This window comes from Scyliorhinus torazame, chromosome 26, assembly GCF_047496885.1.
Source record: "Scyliorhinus torazame isolate Kashiwa2021f chromosome 26, sScyTor2.1, whole genome shotgun sequence".
Lineage (NCBI taxonomy): Eukaryota > Metazoa > Chordata > Chondrichthyes > Carcharhiniformes > Scyliorhinidae > Scyliorhinus > Scyliorhinus torazame.
The window spans coordinates 24,295,272-24,312,098 of NC_092732.1; the positions used below are offsets into that span (position 1 = coordinate 24,295,272).

At 58.8% G+C, this 16,827-nt stretch overlaps 2 protein-coding genes across 2 annotated transcripts in view; both read right to left on the reverse strand.

The window, feature by feature from the left end:
• The window catches only part of LOC140402849 (NAD(P)H-hydrate epimerase-like), a 923,606-nt gene that overhangs the window by 72,960 nt on the left and 833,819 nt on the right, over positions 1–16,827 (reverse strand). The window lies entirely within an intron of this gene.
• LOC140402850 (uncharacterized) overlaps positions 1–16,827 on the reverse strand; it is an 88,597-nt gene that overhangs the window by 35,819 nt on the left and 35,951 nt on the right. The window contains exons 6-7 of the mRNA XM_072490474.1: positions 5,707–5,826; positions 1,542–1,639 (exon numbers count right to left, since the gene is read on the reverse strand). Of these exons, the coding sequence (XP_072346575.1) occupies positions 1,542–1,639; positions 5,707–5,826 (218 nt within the window). The remainder of the gene's footprint in view (positions 1–1,541; positions 1,640–5,706; positions 5,827–16,827) is intronic.

Below are 16,827 nucleotides of genomic sequence, written 5' to 3' on the forward strand. Positions count from 1 at the left end.
GCCTATGAGGAGGCGGTGGAACTGAGGGATATGGGGAGAAGGTAGGTAGTTGGATATTGAGGGATATGGGATAGGTGGGTATTTGGGGATTGAGGGGTATGAGGAGGGGTGAGGTAGGTTGTGATTGACGCCTATGGGTAGGAGGTGGGATTGAGGAATGGAGGGAGAGGATATAGGAACAAAAATAACATAGAACAGAACAGCACAGAACAGGCCCTTCGGCCCCCGATGTTGTGCCGAGCATTGTCCGAAACCAAGATCGAGCTATCCCACTCCCTGTCATTCTGGTGTGCTCCATGTGCCTCTCCAATAACCGCTTGAAAGTTCCTAAAGTGTCCGACTGCACTATCACAGCAGGCAGTCCATTCCACACCCGAACCACTCTCTGAGTCAAGAACCTACCTCGGACATCCCTCCTATATCTCCCACCCTGAACCTTATAGTTATACAACCTTATATTGTAACAGCTACATCCACCCGAGGAAATAGTCTCTGAACGTCCACTCTATCTATCCCCCTCATCATCTTATAAACCTCTATTAAGTCACCTCCCATCCTCCTCCGCTCCAAAGAGAAAAGCCCTCGCTTCCTCAACCTTTCCTCATAAGACCTACCCTCCAAACCAGGCAGCATCCTGGTAAATCTCCTTTCCACCCTTTCCAATGCTTCCACATCCTTCCTATAATGAGGTGACCAGAACTGCACACAATACTCCAAATGTGGTCTCACCAGGGTCCTGTACAGTTGCAGCATAACCTCACAGCTCTTAAACTCAAGCCCCCTGTTAATAAACGCTAACACAACTATAGGCCTTCTTCACGGCTCTATCCACTTGAGTGGCAACCTTCAGAGATCTGTGGACAGGAACCCCAAGATCTCTCTGTTCCTCCACAATCCTCAGAACCCTGCCGTTGACCCTGTAATCCGCATTCAAATTTGTACCACCAAAATGAATCACCTCGCACTTATCAGGGTTAAACTCCACCTGCCACTTCTCAGCCCAGCTCTGCATCCTATCAATGTCTCTGCAGCCGACAAATAGCAGAAATATTTTACGAGGCAGCTTTTATCCCGGTAAACTAACAAATGGAAATACCAGGTCTGACGATAGGGGCAGTATTCTCCTTGATGATTCACAGTTTAATTAAAAGTCCCCAGTCGCAGTGGGAGGAAATGTGTCTCCGAGCCAATATCGCTGAGTTAATGTAGCGGGGACCAAGCAAATTCCCCCGAGGGAAATCAACAAATAGATCCAACATGACAATAAAAATCCCCAATTGAGGGCTAGTCATCGCCGTGAGCTCGGTGGAGCATGCCGATTGGCTCCTGCATCCCCAATGAGGACAAATCAGCTGAGGTTCTACCTAACCAATGGCGATTCAGGGACAAGTGGGGACCATTCAGCCCAGCCTGGCCGTTCTGGGCCCTCCACCATCACAGGTGTGTGGCTTACAACTGTGGATTGAATCAGAACTGGTTGATTTGCCACTGACAATCTGGTAACTGGGTCCCAGCCCAGCGGGAAGCAGCGCCTTACTTACGGAAGAACCTGTTTCCAATGGCCATTTGTGTCTCCGTAGGTTACAGGAGCTGGAGCCCGGAGTGGGTTTGTTCGAGGGAAATTCCCAGGCAGGTATTTCTATGAACAACACAAATCATTAATGATTCACCACTGAATTACCAACCATCAACCAACCATAGTTCAAGGCATCATTGTATTGAGTGAGTGAAGGACCACCCTTTGTACAGCACAGAAAAGCTCCCTCTACACTGTCCCCATCAAACACTCCCAGGACAGGTACAGCACGGGGTGAGATACAGAGTAAAGCTCCCTCTTCACTGTCCCCATCAAACACTCACAGGACAGGAAGAGCACGGGGTTAGATACAGAGTAAAGCTCCCTCTACACTGTCCCCATCAAACTCTCCCAGGACAGGTACAGCACGGGGTTAGATACAGAGTAAAGCTCCCTCTACACTGTCCCCATCAAACACTCCCAGGACAGGGACAGCACAGGGTTAGATATAGAGTAAAGCTCCCTCTATACTGTCCCCATCAAACACTCCCAGGACAGGGACAGCACGGGGTTAGATACAGAGTAAAGCTCCCTCCACACTATCCCCATCAAACACTCCCAGGACAGGTACGGCACGGGGTTAGATACAGAGTAAAGCTCCCTCTACACGGTCCCCATCAAACACTCCCAGGACAGGTACAGCACGGGGCTAGATACAGAGTAAAGCCCCCTCTACACTGTCCCCATCAAACACTCCCAGGACAGGTACAGCACGGGGTTAGATACAGAGTAAAGCTCCCTCTACACTGTCCCCATCAAACACTCCCAGGACAGGTACAGCACGGGGTTAGATACAGAGTAAAGCTCCCTCCACACTGTCCCCATCAAACACTCCCAGGACAGGGACAGCACAGGGTTAGATATAGAGTAAAGCTCCCTCTATACTGTCCCCATCAAACACTCCCAGGGCAGGGGCAGCACGGGGTTAGATACAGAGTAAAGCTCCCTCCACACATCAAACACTCCCAGAACAGGTGAGTTGGATGTGGACTGGGTGAGTTGGATGTGGACTGGGTGAGGTGGGTGTGGACTGGGTGAGGTGGGTGTGGACTGGGTGAGGTGGGTGTGGACTGGGTGAGGTGGGTGTGGACTGGGTGAGGTGGGTGTGGACTGGGTGAGGTGGGTGTGGACTGGGTGAGGTGGGTGTGGACTGGGTGAGTTGGGTGTGGACTGGGTGAGTTGGGTGTGGACTGGGTGAGTTGGGTGTGGACTGGGTGAGTTGGGTGTGGACTGGGTGAGTTGGGTGTGGACTGGGTGAGTTGGGTGTGGACTGGGTGAGTTGGGTGTGGACTGGGTGAGTTGGGTGTGGACTGGGTGAGTTGGGTGTGGACTGGGTGAGTTGGGTGTGGACTGGGTGAGTTGGGTGTGGACTGGGTGAGTTGGGTGTGGACTGGGTGAGTTGGGTGTGGACTGGGTGAGTTGGGTGTGGACTGGGTGAGTTGGGTGTGGACTGGGTGAGTTGGGTGTGGACTGGGTGAGTTGGGTGTGGACTGGGTGAGTTGGGTGTGGACTGGGTGAGTTGGGTGTGGACTGGGTGAGTTGGGTGTGGACTGGGTGAGTTGGGTGTGGACTGGGTGAGTTGGGTGTGGACTGGGTGAGTTGGGTGTGGACTGGGTGAGTTGGGTGTGGACTGGGTGAGTTGGGTGTGGACTGGGTGAGTTGGGTGTGGACTGGGTGAGTTGGGTGTGGACTGGGTGAGTTGGGTGTGGACTGGGTGAGTTGGGTGTGGACTGGGTGAGTTGGGTGTGGACTGGGTGAGTTGGGTGTGGACTGGGTGAGTTGGGTGTGGACTGGGTGAGTTGGGTGTGGACTGGGTGAGTTGGGTGTGGACTGGGTGAGTTGGGTGTGGACTGGGTGAGTTGGGTGTGGACTGGGTGAGTTGGGTGTGGACTGGGTGAGTTGGGTGTGGACTGGGTGAGTTGGGTGTGGACTGGGTGAGTTGGGTGTGGACTGGGTGAGTTGGGTGTGGACTGGGTGAGTTGGGTGTGGACTGGGTGAGTTGGGTGTGGACTGGGTGAGTTGGGTGTGGACTGGGTGAGTTGGGTGTGGACTGGGTGAGTTGGGTGTGGACTGGGTGAGTTGGGTGTGGACTGGGTGAGTTGGGTGTGGACTGGGTGAGTTGGGTGTGGACTGGGTGAGTTGGGTGTGGACTGGGTGAGTTGGGTGTGGACTGGGTGAGTTGGGTGTGGACTGGGTGAGTTGGGTGTGGACTGGGTGAGTTGGGTGTGGACTGGGTGAGTTGGGTGTGGACTGGGTGAGTTGGGTGTGGACTGGGTGAGTTGGGTGTGGACTGGGTGAGTTGGGTGTGGACTGGGTGAGTTGGGTGTGGACTGGGTGAGTTGGGTGTGGACTGGGTGAGTTGGGTGTGGACTGGGTGAGTTGGGTGTGGACTGGGTGAGTTGGGTGTGGACTGGGTGAGTTGGGTGTGGACTGGGTGAGTTGGGTGTGGACTGGGTGAGTTGGGTGTGGACTGGGTGAGTTGGGTGTGGACTGGGTGAGTTGGGTGTGGACTGGGTGAGTTGGGTGTGGACTGGGTGAGTTGGGTGTGGACTGGGTGAGTTGGGTGTGGACTGGGTGAGTTGGGTGTGGACTGGGTGAGTTGGGTGTGGACTGGGTGAGTTGGGTGTGGACTGGGTGAGTTGGGTGTGGACTGGGTGAGTTGGGTGTGGACTGGGTGAGTTGGGTGTGGACTGGGTGAGTTGGGTGTGGACTGGGTGAGTTGGGTGTGGACTGGGTGAGTTGGGTGTGGACTGGGTGAGTTGGGTGTGGACTGGGTGAGTTGGGTGTGGACTGGGTGAGTTGGGTGTGGACTGGGTGAGTTGGGTGTGGACTGGGTGAGTTGGGTGTGGACTGGGTGAGTTGGGTGTGGACTGGGTGAGTTGGGTGTGGACTGGGTGAGTTGGGTGTGGACTGGGTGAGTTGGGTGTGGACTGGGTGAGTTGGGTGTGGACTGGGTGAGTTGGGTGTGGACTGGGTGAGTTGGGTGTGGACTGGGTGAGTTGGGTGTGGACTGGGTGAGTTGGGTGTGGACTGGGTGAGTTGGGTGTGGACTGGGTGAGTTGGGTGTGGACTGGGTGAGTTGGGTGTGGACTGGGTGAGTTGGGTGTGGACTGGGTGAGTTGGGTGTGGACTGGGTGAGTTGGGTGTGGACTGGGTGAGTTGGGTGTGGACTGGGTGAGTTGGGTGTGGACTGGGTGAGTTGGGTGTGGACTGGGTGAGTTGGGTGTGGACTGGGTGAGTTGGGTGTGGACTGGGTGAGTTGGGTGTGGACTGGGTGAGTTGGGTGTGGACTGGGTGAGTTGGGTGTGGACTGGGTGAGTTGGGTGTGGACTGGGTGAGTTGGGTGTGGACTGGGTGAGTTGGGTGTGGACTGGGTGAGTTGGGTGTGGACTGGGTGAGTTGGGTGTGGACTGGGTGAGTTGGGTGTGGACTGGGTGAGTTGGGTGTGGACTGGGTGAGTTGGGTGTGGACTGGGTGAGTTGGGTGTGGACTGGGTGAGTTGGGTGTGGACTGGGTGAGTTGGGTGTGGACTGGGTGAGTTGGGTGTGGACTGGGTGAGTTGGGTGTGGACTGGGTGAGTTGGGTGTGGACTGGGTGAGTTGGGTGTGGACTGGGTGAGTTGGGTGTGGACTGGGTGAGTTGGGTGTGGACTGGGTGAGTTGGGTGTGGACTGGGTGAGTTGGGTGTGGACTGGGTGAGTTGGGTGTGGACTGGGTGAGTTGGGTGTGGACTGGGTGAGTTGGGTGTGGACTGGGTGAGGTGGGTGTGGACTGGGTGAGGTGGGTGTGGACTGGGTGAGGTGGGTGTGGACTGGGTGAGGTGGGTGTGGACTGGGTGAGGTGGGTGTGGACTGGGTGAGGTGGGTGTGGACTGGGTGAGGTGGGTGTGGACTGGGTGAGGTGGGTGTGGACTGGGTGAGGTGGGTGTGGACTGGGTGAGGTGGGTGTGGACTGGGTGAGGTGGGTGTGGACTGGGTGAGGTGGATGTGGACTGGGTGAGGTGCTTATCGGATGCAATGAGTTGGAACCCCCCCTCTTTGCAATGACTAATTACGATGGACATGGAGAATCTTTGGTCTGGTCACAGATGTGCAGACAGAAAAGTGTTAAAAATGTGGGTAAAACACTTACCAAAGGCATAGCTGGAGCTATGCCCCTCGTGTGGGGCAGTTCGCTGTTCAGAGACAGTCTGTACTGAATCATATCAGCAAGTTTATTCACAATCCGCTCCTGTGCTGAGTCAGTGGGTTCCTGCAGGAAATTGAGGGAGGTTCCAGCATTAGACCACGAGACCAGGAGACATAATAGCAGAATTAGGCCACTCGGCCCATCGAGTCTGCTCCGCCATTCTATCATGGCTGATATTTTCTCCTCCCCATTCTCCTGCCTTCTCCCCATAACCCCTGACCCCCCTCATTAATCAAGAACCTATCTATCTCTGTCTTAAAGACACTCAGTGATTTGGCCTCCGCAGCCTTCTGCGGCAAAGAGTTCCACAGACTCACCACCCTCTGGCTGAAGTAATTCCTCCTCATCTCTGTTTTAAAGGATCGTCCCTTTAGTCTGAGATGGTGTCCTCTGGTTCTTGTTTTTCCGACAAGTGGAAACATCCTCTCCACGTCCACTCTATCCAGGCCTCGCAGAATCCTGTAAGTTTCAATAAGATCCCCCCCCTCATCCTTCCCAACTCCAATAAGTACAGACCCAGAAATAGTGGTGAGGTTCCACTGCTACAAGGACAGGGAGATGGTCCTGAGATGGGCTAAGAAGACACGGAGTAGCAGGTGGGAGAACGCGGTGATCCGCGTGTATCAAGACTGGAGTGCGGAGGTGGCGAGAAGGAGGGCGAGTTTCAATTGGGCCAAGGCGGTGCTCCACAGGAAGAAAGTAAAATTTGGAATGCTGCAGCCGGCAAGACTGTGGGTTACACACCAGGGCAAACACCACTACTTCGAGACGGCAGAGGAGGCGTGGACATTTATTCAAGAAGAGAAGTTGGACTAGATTTGAGGAATTGATGTTTGGAAAGAAGTAGCGAAGTGGTGGCAAAGAAATGCAAAGGGGGGAGAGGGGGAGGGTTTATCTGTAAAAATGTTAGACGGGAGAATTCACCCCCCCCCCCCCCCCCCGAGGGGGGGACACACAAAGAAATGTGGGCGCTGGTGGGGAAGGGGACAGGGAAGGGGAGAGGGAGCTGCGCCACTAGGGGCGGGACCGAGAGGGAAGCGCGGTTTTTTTCCCGCGCTATGGAAATTGCGGCGGGAAAAGTGGGCGCAGGAAGGAAGGGGGCCTCACACGCAGGGAGGCCAAGGGCAAACGGGGGAAGCCGAGGTCAGTCAGAGTTTGCTGACTCCCGGAAGCAATCTGGGGGGGGGGGGGGGATTAACTGGGTTGCTGCTGCTGAGGGTAAGGGGGAGCTGATGTGGGATGGGATGGTCGGGACGGGAGGGCGCCGTCTGGGGGACAAACGGGTGCGCGGGACTCGGGTGAGGAGCTGGTTTAAAAAAGGGGATGGCTAGTCGACGAGGGGGGGGGGGGTAAAGGGCCCCCCAACCCGGTTGATCACGTGGAACGTGAGAGGGTTGAACGGGCCGATTAAGAGGGCAAGGGTATTTGCGCACCTAAAGAGACTGAAGGCGGATATGGTTATGCTTCAGGAGACGCACCTGAAATTGGCGGATCAGGTCAGATTAAGAAAAGGATGGGTGGGACAGGTATTCCACTCGGGCTTGGATGCGAAAAATAGAGGGGTGGCAATACTGATGGGGAAACGGGTATTGTTTGAGGCGAAGACCGTAGTGCGGACAGTGGGGGCAGGTACGTGATGGTGAGTGGCAGATTGCAAGGTGAGGCGGTGGTGCTGGTGAACGTATATGCCCCGAACTGGGATGACGCGGGTTTTATGAAGCGTATGTTGGGGCGCATCCCGGACCTAGAGATGGGAAATTTGGTATTGGGGGGGACTTCAACACGGTGCTGGACCGGTCCAGATCTAGGACCGGGAGGAGGCCGGCAGCGGCCAAGGTGCTTAAGGGGTTTATGGAGCAGATGGGAGGAGTGGATCCCTGGAGATTTGCTAGACCGAGGAGTAAAGAGTTTTCCTTCTTCTCCTACGTCCATAAAGTGTACTCCCGGAGAGACTTTTTTGTCCTAGGAAGGGCGCTGATCCCGAAAGTGGTAGGAACGGAATATTCGGCTATAGCCGTTTCAGATCACGCCCCACATTGGGTGGATCTGGATCTAGGAGAGGAGAAGGAGCAGCGCCCACTTTGGAGATTAGACATGGGACTGTTGGCGGACGAGGGGGTATGTGGAAGGGTGAGGGGATGTATTGAAAGATACCTAGAGGTCAATGATGATGGGGCGGTCCAGGTGGGAGTAGTATGGGAGGCGGTGGTTAGGGGGGGAGCTGATTTCCATAAGAGCCCACAGGGGGAAACAAGAGGGTAAAGAAAGGGAGAGACTGATTGGGGAGATTCTGAGGGTGGATAGGCAATATGCGGAGGCTCCGGATGAAGGGCTTTACAGGGAAAGACGGAGACTACAGACGGAGTTTGACCTGCTGACCACGGGTAAGGCGGAGACGCAGTGGAGGAAGGCACAGGGAATACAATACGAATATGGGGAAAAGGCGAGCCGATTGCTGGCCCAACAACTTAGGAAGAGGGGGGCGGCGAGAGAGATCGGAGGAGTTAGGGACGGGGAAGGAAGGATGGAGCAGAGAGCGGGGAGGGTGAACGGGGTGTTTAAGTCATTTTATGAGAGGCTGTGTAAGTCCCAACCCCTGGAGGGGAAAGAGGGAATGATACACTTCCTGGACCAGTTGGAGTTCCCGAGGGTTGAGGAGCAGGAGGTGGCAGGTTTGGGAGCGCAGATTGAGGTGGAGGAGGTGATTAAAGGAATTGGGAACATGCAGGCAGGAAAGGCCCCGGGACCAGATGGGTTCCCGGTGGAATTTTACAGGAAATGTGTGGACCTACTGGCCCCACTCCTGACGAGAACCTTCAATGAGGCTAAGGAAAGGGGGACACTACCCCCGACAATGTCGGAGGCGACGATATCGTTGATCCTAAAACGAGACAAAGACCCGCTGCAGTGCGGGTCATACAGGCCCATCTCCCTCCTAAATGTAGATGCCAAGTTACTGGCCAAAGTGATGGCGACAAGGATAGAGGACTGTGTCCCAGGGGTGGTACATGACGACCAGACAGGGTTTGTTCAAGGGAGGCAATTGAATGCCAATATACGAAGGTTGCTGGGGGTGATGATGATGCCCCCACCGGAGGGGGAGGCGGAGATAGTGGTGGCGATGGATGCAGAGAAGGCATTTGATAGAGTGGAGTGGGACTACCTGTGGGAGGTACTGAAGAGATTTGGATTTGGAGAGGGGTTCATCAGATGGGTTCAGCTCCTGAAAAAGATTGGTGAAGATAAATGTAGGTCCCTTAGAGTCAGAAACAGGGGAATTTATAATGCGGAACAAAGAAATGGCTGAGCGACTGAACACTTTGGTTCTGACTTCACAAAGGAGCACACATAACACAACAGAAATGTTGGCGAACCCAAGGTTTAGTGAGAGGGAGATCAATAATTGTAGGGAAATGGGGCGGGATTCTCCCATCCCGCGGCAGAGTGTCCACGCCATCATAAACGCCGCCGTAAAACGCATCGTGAAGGGGCCGCTGCCAGGAATAGTTCTGGCCCCTCCAGGGGGCCAGCACGGCGCTGGAGCGGTTCACGTCGCTCCAGCTGCTGATCCCGGCGTGAACTGGGCACCGCGGGATCCGCGCATGCGCAGTGGCGCCGGCCCCGACGCAACATTCTCGGATCCCGGGCCGAGAATCGGCAGGCCGGCCGTGTAGAGCGGCCCGCGACCGGCACCGCGGCAATCATCCGCTCTGTGGCGAATCGCCTGCCGGCGTCGGGGTGGCGTGGCCCGTTCGCGGGGATTCTCCGGCCCGGCCCTGGGCTGAGAGAATCCCGCCCATGGTGTTGGGGAAATTGAAGGCTGATAAATCCCCAGGGCCTGATAATCGATGTCCCAGAGAGCTTAAGGAGGTGGCTCTGGAAAAAGTGGATGCATTGGTGGTCACCTTCCGGGATTCTATAGACTCTGGAACCGTTCCTGCAGATTGGAGGGTAGCTCACGTCACTCCAGTATTCAAAAAGAGAGGTCGCGAGAAAGCAGGAAATTATAGACCAGTGGGGGAAATTCTAGAATTCACGATCAAAGATTTGATAGCAGAGCACTTAGAAAGGAGTGGCGGGATCGGACAGTGTCAGCGTGGATTTACGAAGGGAAATCATTCTCGCCAAATCCACTGGAATTCTTTGAGGATGTAACTAGGAGAGATGATGAGGGGGAGCCAGTCGATGTGGTATATTTGGACTTTCAGAAGGCTTTCGACAAAGTCCCGTAGAAGAGATTAGCGTGTCAAATTTAAGTGCATGGGATTAGGGGGAGAGCGTTGAGATGGATAGAAAACTGGTTGGCAGACAGGAAACAAAGAGTCGGAATTAACGGGTCTTTTTCAAAATAGCAGGCAATGACTAGTGGGGTACCACCGGGATCGGCGCTGGGACCCCAGCTATTCACATATATATCACTGATTTAAATGAGGGAACAAAATGTAATATCTCCAAATTTGCAGATGACACCAAGTTGGGTGGGAGGGTGAGCCTTGAGGAGGATACAGAGATCTTTCAGTGTGATTTGGACAGGCTGAGCGAGTGGGCAAATAAATGGCAGACGCAGTTTAATGTGGATAAATGTGAGGTTACCCACTTTGGTCGCAAAAACGGGAAGGCAGATTATTATCGGAATTGCCATAAATTAGGAGAGGGGAGTGTGCAGCGGGACCTGGGTGTCCTTGCGCGCCAGTCGCTGAAGGTAAGCATGCAGGTGCAGCAGGCGGTAAAGAAGGCTAATGGTATGTTGGCCTTCATTGCGAGAGGATTAGAGTACAGGAGCAGGGATGTGTTGTTGCAATTGTACAGGGCATGGGTGAGGCCACACCTGGAGTATTGTGGGCAGTTTTGGTCTCCTTGTCTGAGGGAGGAAGTCGAGGGAGTGCAGCGAAGGTTTACCAGACTGATTCCAGGGATGGCGGGACTGTCATACGAGGAGAGATTGAGCCGGTTAGGGTTGTTCTCGCTGGAGTTCAGAAGAATGAGGGGGGGAATCTCATAGAAACCGATAAAATTCTACCAGGACTGGACAGGGTAGATGCAGGAAGGATGTTCCCAAGGGTGGGGGGGACTGGACAGGGTAGATGCAGGAAGGATGTTCCCGAGGGTGGGGGGGACTGGACAGGGTAGATGCAGGAAGGATGTTCCCGAGGGTGCCCAGACCAGGCGTCACAGTCTGCGGATTGAGGGTAGACCATTCAGGACGGAGATGGGGAGACGTTTCTTCACTCAGAGAGCGAGCGGCCTGTGGAATTCGTCACCACAGGAAGTAGTTGAGGCAAAAAACATTGTATGTTTCCAAGAAGCAGCTCGATGTCACGCTTGGGCAGAAGGGAATCAAAGGATATGGGGGAGGGGGAAAGCGGGAACAGGTGACTGAATTGGATGATCAGTCACAGAACTATTGAATCCCTACAGTGCAGAAGGAGGCCATTCGGCCCATCGAGTCTGCACCCAGCCTCTGAAAGAGCACCCTCCCTCGCCCGATCCCTGTAACCCCACCTAACTAAGGGCCGATGTAGCACGGCCAATCCAGCTAAATATCCACCACCGCTATGAATGGCGGTGGAGGCTCGAGGAGCCCCCTCCTGCTCCCATTTTCTATATTTCTAAAAGCACTAAGCCGCTGCCTCCCTCCACAAGGTTTTGGGTTTGCATCCTGCCGCTCCGGGGCTTGAACACAGAGGTTTTCTAAAAAAAAATCTATGTTCATGAAGACATTTATAAATAAATGTCAAATAAATCCACAACCAAGATAAAAAAAGATAACCAATTGAAAACAAACAGGAGAATACAGCGTAACTCAATAAATAGCCAACAACAGCGCCCCGCCCTCCCTACTATACCCCCCCCCCCACCCTTTCTGCCTCCATTTTTTCTAGTTAACCCTGAACCTCTTCTCCCTGCTGACGTCCTGGAAGAAGTCAATGAACGGTTTTCATCTCGGGGCGAACCCTTCCATCGACCCCCTTAAGGCAAATTTAATTTTCTACGCCGTAAGGAAATCCACGAGGTCGCTCACCCACAACCCCCCCCCCAGGTTTACCCCAACAAGATCCGTCTCCGGCCTACCCGGGAGGCAAAGGCCAGAACGTCGGCCTCTCTTGCTGCCCCCCCCCCCTCCCCCGCACTCCTGGGTCTTCCGACACTCCAGACACTGCCAACCCGGGACTCGGGACCGCCTTCATCCCCCCAGTACATAGATTTTTTTTTACATAGAATTTACAGTGCAGAAGGAGGCCATTCGGCCCATCGAGTCTGCACCGGCTCTTGGAAAGAGCACCCTACCCAAGGTCAACACCTCCACCCTATCCCCATAACCCAGTAACCCCACCCAACACTAAGGGCAATTTTGGACACTAAGGGACAATTTAGCATGGCCAATCCACCTAACCTGCACATCTTTGGACTGTGGGAGGAAACCGGAGCACCTGGAGGAAACCCACGCACACACGGGGAGGATGTGCAGACTCCGCACAGACAGTGACCCAAGCCGGAATCGAACCTGGGTCCCTGGAGCTGTGAAGCAATTGTCCTATCCACAATGCTACCGTGCTGCCCTCCGACATCACGGCAGCGACAGGCCCAAAACATGTGGACGTGATTCACACCCCCCCCCCCCCCGCCCCCGCCCCCCCCCCCCCCCCCCCCCTGCGCGGTCCGTCCACACCTATCCTCCACCCCCTCAAAGAACCAAGGTGGACACGCCCCGTGCCCGCTCTGAGGGAGTGCCGCGCTGACAGGGGTGTGCTGTCCTTATTTGAGTGGACGTGGATGATTCCATGGCACTACATTGAAAAAGAGTAGGGGGTTGGAAAAGGACCGGCAGAGGGGTTGGGCCTACAGCAGTGTTCTTCAAAGTCGGGGGCGCGACCCTCGGGTGGGTCGCGGGCGGGTGTTGGGAGTGTCGCGGAGCCGTTGTCCGCGGCGCTCCCCTCCCGATCGCGCAAATCCCCGCGCAGCAGCCGGCTTCTCCTAATGCTGGCTGCAAGCGGCCGCGAACACGTTAAAAATAAAATTTGGCCGCATTGCGCGTGTGCTCACGATGATCGGGCACGCACGCGCAGTGCGGCCGCTATTTTTTTTAAACAGTTGCAGCTTTTTGTTTTACGCGTTCTGTAGTGTTATTTATTCATTTATTTTATTCATTTTATTTTTTTTACATGTTACAGACGGTTTTATTCATTCTTTTTTTCATTTATTTTACTCAGTTTATATTATTTTATTTTTTTAAAGTTCGGGGGAGTTTATTTGATAAAATTTTACAGGAAGAAAATGCTGAACTTTGGACAGATGGAGACTCCATACCTTCCAACACCGGAAGGCTTCACCTTCATCCAATAGGTTCCATTGGAGGAGCGTGTGCGAGGGCCAAAGGGACCCAAAACCATTTCCTCCATTTTTGTCAGCAGCAAACAAGGTAAGAGAAAATGGTGGGTCGCTCGGGTCGGCCGGCGTGGGTCGCTCGGGTCGGCCGGCGTGGGTCGCACAGGTCGGCCGGCGTGGGTCGCTCAGGTCGGCCGGCGTGGGTCGCACAGGTCGGCCGGGTTGGGTCGCTCAGGTCGGCCGGCGTGGGTCGCTCAGGTCGGCCGGCGTGGGTCGCTCAGGTCGGCCGGCGTGGGGTCCCGAAGTTCGGCCGGGTTGGGTCGCGAGGGTCGGCCGGGGTTGGGTCCCGAAGGTCGGCCGGGTTGGGTCCCGAAGGTCGGCCGGGTTGGGTCGCGAGGGTCGGCCGGGGTTGGGTCCCGAAGGTCGGCCGGGTTGGGTCCCGAAGGTCGGCCGGGGTTGGGTCGCGAGGGTCGGCCGGCGAGGGTCCCGAAGGTCGGCCGGGTTGGGTCGCAAGGGTCGGCCGGCGAGGGTCCCGAAGGTCGGCCGGGTTGGGTCCCGAGGGTCGGCCGGGTTGGGTCGCGAGGGTCGGCCGGGGTTGGGTCCCGAAGGTCGGCCGGGTTGGGTCCCGAGGGTCGGCCGGGTTGGGTCGCGAGGGTCGGCCGGGGTTGGGTCGCGAGGGTCGGCCGGCAAGGGTCCCGAAGGTCGGCCGGGTTGGGTCCCGAGGGTCGGCCGGGGTTGGGTCGCGAGGGTCGGCCGGCGAGGGTCCCGAAGGTCGGCCGGGTTGGGTCTCGAAGGTCGGCCGGGTTGGGTCCCGAGGGTCGGCCGGGGTTGGGTCCCGAAGGTCGGCCGGGGTTGGGTCGCGAGGGTCGGCCGGGGTTGGGTCGCGAGGGTCGGCCGGCGAGGGTCCCGAAGGTCGGCCGGGTTGGGTCGCGAAGGTCGGTCGGGTTGGGTCGCGAGGGTCGGTCGGGTTGGGTCGCGAGGGTCGGCCGGGTTGGGTCCCGAGGGTCGGCCGGGTTGGGTCGCGAGGGTCGGCCGGCGAGGGTCCCGAAGGTCGGTCGGGTTGGGTCCCGAAGGTCGGTCGGGTTGGGTCCCGAGGGTCGGCCGGGTTGGGTCCCGAAGGTCGGCCGGGTTGGGTCCCGAAGGTCGGTCGGGTTGGGTCCTGAAGGTCGGCCGGGGTTGGGTCGCGAGGGTCGGCCGGGGTTGGGTCGCGAGGGTCGGCCGGGGTTGGGTCGGCCGGGGTTGGGTCCCGAGGGTCGGCCGGGGTTGGGTCCCGAGGGTCGGCCGGGGTTGGGTCTCGAAGGTCGGCCGGGGTTGGGTCTCGAAGGTCGGCCGGGTTGGGTCCCGAAGGTCGGCCGGGTTGGGTCCTGAAGGTCGGCCGGGTTGGGTCCCGAAGGTCGGCCGGGGTTGGGTCGCGAGGGTCGGCCGGGTTGGGTCCCGAAGGTCGGCCGGGGTTGGGTCGCGAGGGTCGGTCGGGTTGGGTCTCGAAGGTCGGCCGGGGTTGGGTCTCGAAGGTCGGCCGGGTTGGGTCCCGAAGGTCGGCCGGGTTGGGTCCTGAAGGTCGGCCGGGTTGGGTCCCGAAGGTCGGCCGGGGTTGGGTCGCGAGGGTCGGTCGGGTTGGGTCGCGAGGGTCGGCCGGCGAGGGTCCCGAAGGTCGGCCGGGTTGGGTCCCGAAGGTCGGCCGGGTTGGGTCGCGAATGTCGGCCGGGTTGGGTCCCGAAGGTCGGCCGGGTTGGGTCCTGAAGGTCGGCCGGGTTGGGTCCCGAAGGTCGGCCGGGTTGGGTCCCGAAGGTCGGTCGGGTTGGGTCGCGAGGGTCGGCCGGGTTGGGTCGCGAGGGTCGGCCGGCGAGGGTCCCGAAGGTCGGCCGGGTTGGGTCCCGAGGGTCGGTCGGGTTGGGTCCCGAAGGTCGGTCGGGTTGGGTCGCGAGGGTCGGTCGGGGTTGGGTCGCGAGGGTCGGCCGGGGTTGGGTCGCGAGGGTCGGCCGGGGTTGGGTCGGCCGGGGTTGGGTCCCGAGGGTCGGCAGGGGTTGGGTCTCGAAGGTCGGCCGGGTTGGGTCCTGAAAGTCGGTCGGGTTGGGTCGCTCAGGTCGGCCGGGGTTGGGTCTCGAAGGTCGGCCGGGTTGGGTCCCGAAGGTCGGCCGGGTTGGGTCTCGAAGGTCGGCCAGGTTGGGTCCCGAAGGTCGGTCGGGTTGGGTCGCGAGGGTCGGCCGGGTTGGGTCGCGAGGGTCGGCCGGCGAGGGTCCCGAAGGTCGGCCGGGTTGGGTCCCGAGGGTCGGTCGGGTTGGGTCCCGAAGGTCGGTCGGGTTGGGTCGCGAGGGTCGGTCGGGGTTGGGTCGCGAGGGTCGGCCGGGGTTGGGTCGCGAGGGTCGGCCGGGGTTGGGTCGGCCGGGGTTGGGTCCCGAGGGTCGGCAGGGGTTGGGTCTCGAAGGTCGGCCGGGTTGGGTCCTGAAAGTCGGTCGGGTTGGGTCGCTCAGGTCGGCCGGGGTTGGGTCTCGAAGGTCGGCCGGGTTGGGTCCCGAAGGTCGGCCGGGTTGGGTCTCGAAGGTCGGCCAGGTTGGGTCGCGAGGGTCGGCCGGGGTTGGGTCCCGAAGGTCGGCCGGGTTGGGTCGCGAGGGTCGGCCGGGGTTGGGTCGCGAGGGTCGGCCGGGGTTGGGTCGCGAAGGTCGGCCGGGTTGGGTCGCGAAGGTCGGCCGGGTTGGGTCGCGAAGGTCGGCCGGGTTGGGTCCCGAAGGTCGGCCGGGGTTGGGTCGCGAAGGTCGGCCGGGTTGGGTCGCGAAGGTCGGCCGGGTTGGGTCGCGAAGGTCGGCCGGGTTGGGTCCCGAAGGTCGGCCGGGTTGGGTCCCGAAGGTCGGCCGGGTTGGGTCCCGAAGGTCGGCCGGGGTTGGGTCGCTCAGGTCGGCCGGGTTGGGTCCCGAAGGTCGGCCGGGTTGGGTCCCGAAGGTCGGCCGGGGTTGGGTCCCGAAGGTCGGCCGGGTTGGGTCCCGAAGGTCGGCCGGGTTGGGTCCCGAAGGTCGGCCGGGTTGGGTCCCGAAGGTCGGCCGGGGTTGGGTCCCGAAGGTCGGCCGGGTTGGGTCCCGAAGGTCGGCCGGGTTGGGTCACGAAGGTCGGCCGAGTTGGGTCGCGAGGGTCGGCCGGGGTTGGGTCCTGAAGGTCGGCCGGGTTGGGTCGCGAGGGTCGGCCGGGTTGGGTCGCGAGGGTCGGCCGGGTTGGGTCTCGAAGGTCGGCCGGGTTGGGTCCTGAAGGTCGGTCGGGTTGGGTCGCGAACGTCGGCCGGGTTGGGTCCCGAAGGTCGGTCGGGTTGGGTCCTGAAGGTCGGCCGGGTTGGGTCCCGAAGGTCGGCCGGGTTGGGTCCCGAAGGTCGGCCGGGGTTGGGTCCCGAAGGTCGGCCGGGTTGGGTCCCGAAGGTCGGCCGGGGTTGGGTCGCGAGGGTCGGCCGGGGTTGGGTCCCTAAGGTCGGCCAGGTTGGGTCGCGAGGGTCGGCCGGGTTGGGTCGCGAGGGTCGGCCGGGTTGGGTCGCGAGGGTCGGCCGGGTTGGGTCTCGAAGGTCGGCCGGGTTGGGTCCCGAAGGTCGGCCGGGGTTGGGTCCCGAAGGTCGGCCAGGTTGGGTCGCTCAGGTCGGCCGGGTTGGGTCGCTCAGGTCGGCCGGGTTGGGTCTCGAAGGTCGGCCGGGTTGGGTCTCGAAGGTCGGCCAGGTTGGGTCGCTCAGGTCGGCCGGGTTGGGTCGCTCAGGTCGGCCGGGTT